At 48.6% G+C, this 7,422-nt stretch overlaps 2 protein-coding genes across 2 annotated transcripts in view; one reads left to right on the top strand and one right to left on the bottom strand.

Annotated features, from left to right (window-relative positions):
- The window catches only part of IGHMBP2 (immunoglobulin mu DNA binding protein 2), a 29,419-nt gene extending 28,038 nt beyond the window's left edge, over positions 1–1,381 (bottom strand). Inside the window, 1 exon segment of the mRNA XM_029965725.1 lies at positions 1,368–1,381. Coding sequence (XP_029821585.1) covers positions 1,368–1,381 — 14 coding nt within the window.
- The window catches only part of MRPL21 (mitochondrial ribosomal protein L21), an 8,391-nt gene continuing 1,967 nt past the window's right edge, over positions 999–7,422 (top strand). Inside the window, exons 1-3 of the mRNA XM_029965717.1 lie at positions 999–1,148; positions 3,070–3,233; positions 4,823–4,875. Coding sequence (XP_029821577.1) covers positions 3,093–3,233; positions 4,823–4,875 — 194 coding nt within the window. The 5' untranslated portion in view covers positions 999–1,148; positions 3,070–3,092. The remainder of the gene's footprint in view (positions 1,149–3,069; positions 3,234–4,822; positions 4,876–7,422) is intronic.

Below are 7,422 nucleotides of genomic sequence, written 5' to 3'. Positions count from 1 at the left end.
TCTATCCCATCCCTGGAAGTGTCCAAGGCCAGGTTGGACAGGACTTGGAGCCACCTGGGATAGTGGAAGGTGTCCCAGCCCATGGCAGGGGGTGGGACTGGATGAGCTTTAAGATCCCTTCCAATCTAAACCACCCTGGGTGTGATACCTGGTGAATTCCAGACTTGCAGCACAGTCAGGTGGGATTAAGGGCCTGAGCGCTGCAGGACACCTGGAACTCCAGGCTTGGCTGTTTCCAGCACTTTGGGAGCTGCTTGTTATGCCTTTATTCCATTCCTCGTGTTGGAATGGACCGAGTGCTGCTGGCTGCGACCAGGAGGGGACACTGCAGGAGCAGAGAATTCCTGCAGCAGGGAATAGCAGGATGTACTGTTCCCTCTGCGGGAGGCAGCATCTTCCCGCTGATCCTCACTGGATCAGAGATCCTGGGATCTCCACCTCTGGCATGGCACCCCAAATCCTGCCTAAACCCCCCGAGGCCTCAGTGCTTGTGGTCATGTGCTCACAGGTACCGTGAGTTCCTGTTAAATTGAAGCCCTTTGGGATGTTTTGCTGGGTGTTACAGAGTAAATCAGTAGAATGCAACTGATTTTGAGTCAGTTTTGCCAGATCTCATGTTTATTCCTGAATATTTTTTGCAGTTGGTGCATCCTGTGTTGTTTATACAAAGTTCGGGTCTCAGCAGGCAGGAAAACATGAACCGCCCACTCATGGTGGGGATGGTATTTACTTTTTCCTTTGGGATGGTGTTTACTAAATTTAGTAAATACTATGGTATTTACTTAATCTACTAAACGTTCAAATTTCAGAAACCAAGGCCCTTGTGGTCATCTCAGGGACTTTTTCCAAGGCAAATCTCCCTCCTCTTCAAATCTAAGTTTGGTTTTGTGGTATCACGGATTTTTGCTTAGCTGTTAACTATAATCTGATGCCTTTTGGTCGGGTGTTTGTGAGTAAAATCCATTTCTACTCCACTCCTTTTACCTTCTTTCCTCTCCCTGTTTTACATCTCTTGGCAGTATCTGTTTGCTGCAGTGAATTTTACCTTGTCATTTGCAGTCTTGTTGCCAAAACTTCCCTGTCTTCACCCCCGTGGCCTGAAGTGCCAAAACTTCCAGATCCAGTGGAAGAAGCCAAGTATCATGCAGGTAAAAGTCTCAAGTCTATTCCTCCAGCATTGCCTTGATGCCTGATTGAGCATAAATTCTGTTGGAGCTAGTTTGTGTTATTCACATTTTTGTCTTATTTCTCACACGTTTTAGTGTCACTGGAATTGTGCTCCAGCTGCTGGTTTTGGAGATTTGGGTACAATATGATTTGCCTTTAGTTTATGCTTGTAGCTTGTAGCATTCCCAGAGAAATCTTACCTGATGTGATACATGGCAGGACACATCACACAATATCTGAAGAAAAAAAAAAAAAAACAAACAGAAAAAGGCATGAAGCAAACCTTTTTTTGGACAGGAGAAACCAGTTATTTTCCATTTACTGGCTAAATCAAAGCCAGCAGGAGCAGTTGGATGGTGGGCACATGGAGAGCTGGTGTATATTTTTGCATAAAACAGAACATCCAGCCAGGAGGAGCAGTTGGATGGTGGGCACAGGACAGACCTGCAGGGATGGGACATAAGGAAAGGAGTTCCACGTCTCCTCACAGGCTGTTTTGATCCTGATTTTTACCTCCTTTGCGCTCCTGGGATCGCTCAAGTGACAGATGGGAGTCTGTCCCTGTGTGTGACATAACCCAGGAGTGAACCACGAACGGCTCAGTTTGAGTCCCTGGAGCCCTGTGGGGAGCAGGGTCCCATCCCCATGGATGGTCCCATCCCTGATGGATTCTCATGGGATCCCTCCTGCTGCTGATGAGCTTTGCATCGTTATCTCCTGGCTGGGCTTATCCAAAGGGAACAGCAGTGAGAGCATTTCAGTTCTGCCTTTTATTTCCTGGTGGCTGTGGATATTTTAGGAAGGGTCTCTCCGTGTGGCGCCAAGATCTAAGCCAGGAATCACTTGATGTTTCCTGGCACTGGAGGTGTTGGAAGAGTTATCAACAGCTCTTTATCCTGGTGGGAGCTGCAGCAGCTACTACTGCCCTGCAAAAACAGTTTGTGTTCCTGCCTCTACCTTTAACAGTTTGTATCCTCTGGCTTGAAACTTGGACCCTTTCCGAGTGTTCCTGTAAGGATTGGGTTGAGTTTGCCTGGCTGCTGGATTCCTGTCTGTCCCAAAGGGATGTTCTGTTTACATTCCAAGAAAAGAAAAGATCCAGCCACTTTTTAGGACAGTGAGGCAAAACCTGTTTTTCTGAGTAGCCCGGGAGGGTGGGAAGCTGCTGTTTGGCAGTGGGATGGTGTCATTGAGCAACACCTTTTGGTGTTCCCATAAAATTTGGGTTTGGAGCCACTGCCCAGGAAGCTGATCACGGAGAGTGTTTATCCATGTGCAGGACCTGGTCTCTGGCATCTGTCCTGCTCCTGGCACCACTCTGTGGGCATGTGGGAAGAGATTTTTTCTGGGAAAGAGGGAGGGACAGCTCTCTCTTGTCCTCGCTGCAGGTACAAGTTCCCAGGCCAGGCTTTGTAATATGCTGGAGCCCTTTTCCTTGGTACTTTGCCAAGCCCTTCCCGATGTTCCTGCATGCTTTAGACACTAGTCAGTGGCTAGGCTGTTCTGCATATTACTTGAAAATGGAGAGAATTTGGAGGAAATCCTCCAAATGCAGGCATCATGGACAAGAGCTTTATGCAAGTACAGTAAATTTTGGGATACCTGAGGAACAGGCAGAGAGTCAGCAGTGTAGAGTAGCTACACAGTGTATATACCAGATGTTTACTCACGTGTGGGTTTGCCAGCACCTAAAATACAAATAGGGCATCGATTTTAGGGAAGGGGGTTTTAAGATTTTAAGAAAGCACGCCTGGGAAACAACACTGCCGTTGATCCTTTGCTGAAAGATTCCCGGGAGATGAGAGTTCTGGGGGGAGAGCAGAGTGGCTGGGTTAGTATTCACCAGCGTTTCCCACCTCCCTGGGGGTCCTGCCCTGCTCCCTCCCTGTGGTTTGCCAACAGAGGTGGTGCAGAAGGTGAACGGGATGATCTCGGCGGGGGAGTACGGGCGGCTCTTCGCCGTCGTCCACTTCGCCAGCAAGCAGTGGAAGGTCACCAGTGAAGACCTGATCATGATGGACAACGTGCTGGAGGCTGAGTGTGGAGACCGGATCCGGCTGGAAAAGGTGATGCAGATTCCCTGCGAGCACCCCTTGAGGCAAAAACCCATCGCCGGTTTTAAACCCGCGTCCCTGTGGGATCTCCCGCCCTCGCTCCAGCTCTTTGCTCTGTTCCAATCCCTTAGTTTTGTTCCAGTTTCAGTTAGTGATAATATTGTTGTGATTTCTGTTCAGCAGAGTCGTGCCAGACTCTGTGGGGAGACAGATTTTTGTTGTCCAAACTTCTTCCAAAAAAAAGGAAAATGACAGTTGTTGTTTCCAGAGACAGCAGCGAAAGCCTCTGTTTGCCTTGAGACTCCAGCACCTCAGATCCCAGAATCATTTAGGTTGGGAAAGACCTGTAAGATCACAGAGTCCAACCTCCAAGTCCTTGCAGGGCTCCCAGGGGGATTGTCACTCCTCAGGGCTCTGCAAGATCCTTATCTGACTGGGCTGGGTGGAGGTGGAGGGAGAATTGCCAGGATCCAAATCATACCTTTATCCTCAGCCTTGGATACCCAGCAGGATCTTGCAGAGGGCTCATTAATCCAAACTGGAAGGAAATATTGTGGAGTGGAATTCTGCTGCCTTCATGTTCTTGTTGATTGTAAGAGCTAATTAAGGAAGTTTTTGTGCTGGTCCACTGCTTTGAAGCCCAGTTTTGAGGCACCTTTTTAGGGATGTCCTCAGCTGTGTCCCACATCCCTGTAAAACAGAGAGGAGGGACTTGTGTGGTGTAGCCAGCTCAGAATGCAAAGGCCTGGATGGGAGTGAAGGTGAGAACTTGCCTAACACAAGAACCTTTTGGGGATTTTTCTGGCAATATCTGGTCTAAAACCAGAGTGAGAACTTCTCTGGACCATTTCTGTGCAGGTTTTAACGGCTGCCAGAGGATTTGGGGGGGAAAGGAGGCAGCCTGGGAGAAATGGCTCTCCATGTGGCACTTTGGGGACATGATTTAGGGGGGACTGTGGTGGTGCTGATGGTTGAACTCCACGACCTTGAAGGTCTTCCAACCTCAATGATTCTGTGAAACGCTGCCTCTTCCCACTGCATCCTCTCTTATCCTGCCTGTTCCTTGAGATAGTGACTGAAATGCCCCAAATCAGCAGGTCCCTGGGGTGGTGAATCCTCCAGATGTTCATTTCTTTATTTCCCATCTTGAGGCCTTATGGAGGAGAATTAGGCAAATGTTTCTCCACTGGGATTTGTAGCAATCGCTATAAAAATTGCAATAAAAATCCAATGGTTTAGGAGCTGCCATTTGTCCAGATCCCCCAGGAGGCGGGTTATTCTTCATCCCTGATTGCTTTCCATATTTTTAACAGCTGCTGTTGAGCCAGGACAGAGAGGTTCAGTGTGTTCTGATCATGGAGAAAGATACTTTGCAGTATGTTTTAGTGGGATGAGCTCTCTGGAAGACTAATGACTCCTGTCTCTTGCCTGTTAACAGCTCTCTCCCCACCACCCCTCTAGTTAGTGTCAGGTTTGAAATGTGGGAAGGCCTGCTGTTTTTAAGCAGCCTGACTCCTTTATGTCTGTAGGATTTGGAAGGTCCTGTTTGCATTTCTCTTGGGACAACGAGCAGTGATTTATGGCCGATCTATTTTCCCCAGGTTTTGCTGGTTGGTGCTGACGACTTCACGCTCATTGGAAGGCCACTGCTGGGGTAAGATGCTTCATAAAGGAATTATCTTACATTTTTGTATTTAATTGTAGCTTCAGGGCTCTGCACTCCCTGAAACTGGGATTTATCAGCTCTTTTTCCCAGCCCATTTGAAAGAGTCACCAATAAAACAGCTCACCAGCCTCTGCTGACTCTCTCCCTCCCCAGTGCCCAGAGAGCAGCAAGTCCCAGTCCTGAGGTAACTGTAGGATATTCACCTCAGTTGGATCTTTTTCTCCTTGCACAAACTACCAGGAAATCTTGCTCTTCAACCTGTTCACTTCCCTTACTCTAATTTTGGTGGCAGTCATCTTGAAAATACCCCAGAAATCCTTTTCCGTCCCTTAATCTGAATTGGGTTTTTAACCTGTTTCCTTTTGCCCTTGCCTTGCCCCAGCAGGCCTCAATCTTAATTTTAGTGTTCCTAATTTTCCCTTCCTCTCAGTCCCATAATCCAGCAACCAGAGAACTTGTGGGGAGTTTATCCCTTGTCACTGTCTCCTTCCCAGTGCTGTAGGACTTGCTGTACAGAACCCCTTGGTCCCTCCGTGTTTTCCTTCCCAGAAGGAAGGAGGATGTGAACCAGGTGTTATTACTCAGCAAAAGCAAAGTCCTGACCTGTTGTTCTCCCTGGGACAGGAGGTTTTAGTGGGAAAACACACAGGATAAGGAGCATTGCAGGTGCTCAGAGTACCTGGAAGCCCTGGTTGTGGATAAACCACCCATTTAGGCCTTGGCTTTAGCTCTGGCAAAGAACAGCCAGGTAAGGAGGGACTTGGACACCTGGGAATTATTTCTTGGTGGCTTTTAGGTTCAGGCTAGAAAAACCACCTGGTTTTCAGGTGGTTTCACTGCTGAGTCTCTCTCAGAGGCTGGTGGTATTTAGGAGTTATTTGTACAGTTATGGCTGAGGGAAGGGAAAAGAAGAAGGGAGAGGGAGAAAGAGAAGAGGGAAAGGGGAAGGGAGAAGAGGAAAAGGGGAAGGGAGAAGGGGGAAAGGATGAGGGAAAGGTGAAAGGAGGAAGGGAAGGGTGTCACCAGCAGGATGGACTGCAGTTTTCCCACACAATTCCCTGAACCACAGACACTTTGGAGAGGAGAGGCTTGATGAGATCACAGGCAGTTTTGTTTTTTTCTGTCCTTTTGTAAATAAACACCCCAGTGAGTGCTCACAGTGCCTGAGACACTTCACCCCCTCAGCTCCCAGACGTTTGGGACAGCTGGCCCTGCTTTGTTCCTCTGATTCCTCCCGGGATGACACTCCTTTAAACCCCCAAAAACAGCAGTGCCCCAACCCCATATCTGCGTGGTGGAGGCTATTCTGGGAGAGCTCCTGGCTGGCTCCTGGAATCCCTGGAATCCCTTGGGCTCCCTGTTTGTCCTGGTCAGTGGATGCCCCGCCTGGCACAAGGGCACGAGCCCGTGTTAGACCTGAGAGGAGGGGAAAGGTGCCTCCATGAGAAAGTCTGGCTTGATTCTGGGCAAAACACAGCTGATGGGGAATTTTTCCCTCTAGGTGAACCTGTTTCTGCTCCTCCCTGCCCGTTTTTGCAGTGGAAATGCTGAAGGCCATGGAGCTGTTCCTGTCACAGCCAGCCAGGCTGGGATTCAGTCCTGCAGGGAGCGAGCTTGGCAGCTGGAATTATGACCTCCAAGAGTTATGGTCCCATGGGGTTGTAGCCTGCCTGGATCTTTTTTTTTCTCTCCCTCATGACAACACCTTTCAGCCCAGCTCAGATCCATGAGATTTCAGGCATGGGTTTCTTTTACCTCCTGTAAAAATCCCACCCCTGTGCTTTGCCATAAAACATTTTGCTGCTGAAGGCAGCAGGCCCAGCTGTGTCGGGCTCTGGGAAATGTGTGACCCCCTTCTTATTTTTATGGACATTCCAGTCATACCTAAAACATTTGATAGAGATTTTTATTTTTTTTTTCCTCGGGCTCTGTTTGGCTCAGAACTTTTTTTCTGCTCACGTGCTCTTCACCAGCAAGTTGGTTTCTGCTGTGCTTCAGCCTCTCACCAGGAGTTCCTGGTGCTGTGTCCAACAGAGAAGGACTCACCAGGGCCTTGAATCCAGGAAGTTTAGCTTCCAAATTACAGTGGTAAACCATGGCTGTGAGTGCATTTTACTCTCTGGTTTCTCCCTCAGCGTTTCAGGGCTTGTGTGTGGTTCAGTAGTGCTGAATCTGGATCACATCCTGGAGCTGGGATGTCAGGGTCACCCACTGGTCTCTTAAAATCTAGATTTTTTTTCATCTGTTTTCTTCTGGGTTAGTCACTTACTGCAGATATATCGGTTTCCTCCTCCCTCCACGATTCAATCTCTGATTTAATCACACCCCCGGCGTGGATTTTAAGAAGGATTGTGACTGTCTGAAGCCTTTGGCCTCTCAGTGACCTTGCTGGAGCAATTTAGGCTGGATGGGCTTCCCCCTCTGCCCCCCTCAAGCGCAGACAGAGCAGTTTGTCAGCAAAATGGTCTTTAAATGTCTTCCTGTGGCAAAGTTAACGAGCTTTTAATGGCATTCTGCAGTGCTGTGCACGGAAGG

This window comes from Manacus vitellinus, unplaced genomic scaffold, assembly GCF_001715985.3.
Source record: "Manacus vitellinus isolate BGI_N305 unplaced genomic scaffold, ASM171598v3 scaffold_118_pilon, whole genome shotgun sequence".
Taxonomy (NCBI): Eukaryota; Metazoa; Chordata; class Aves; order Passeriformes; family Pipridae; genus Manacus; species Manacus vitellinus.
The sequence above is the reverse complement of the archived record's forward strand: the minus strand, read 5'-3'. Positions and strand labels throughout refer to the sequence as shown.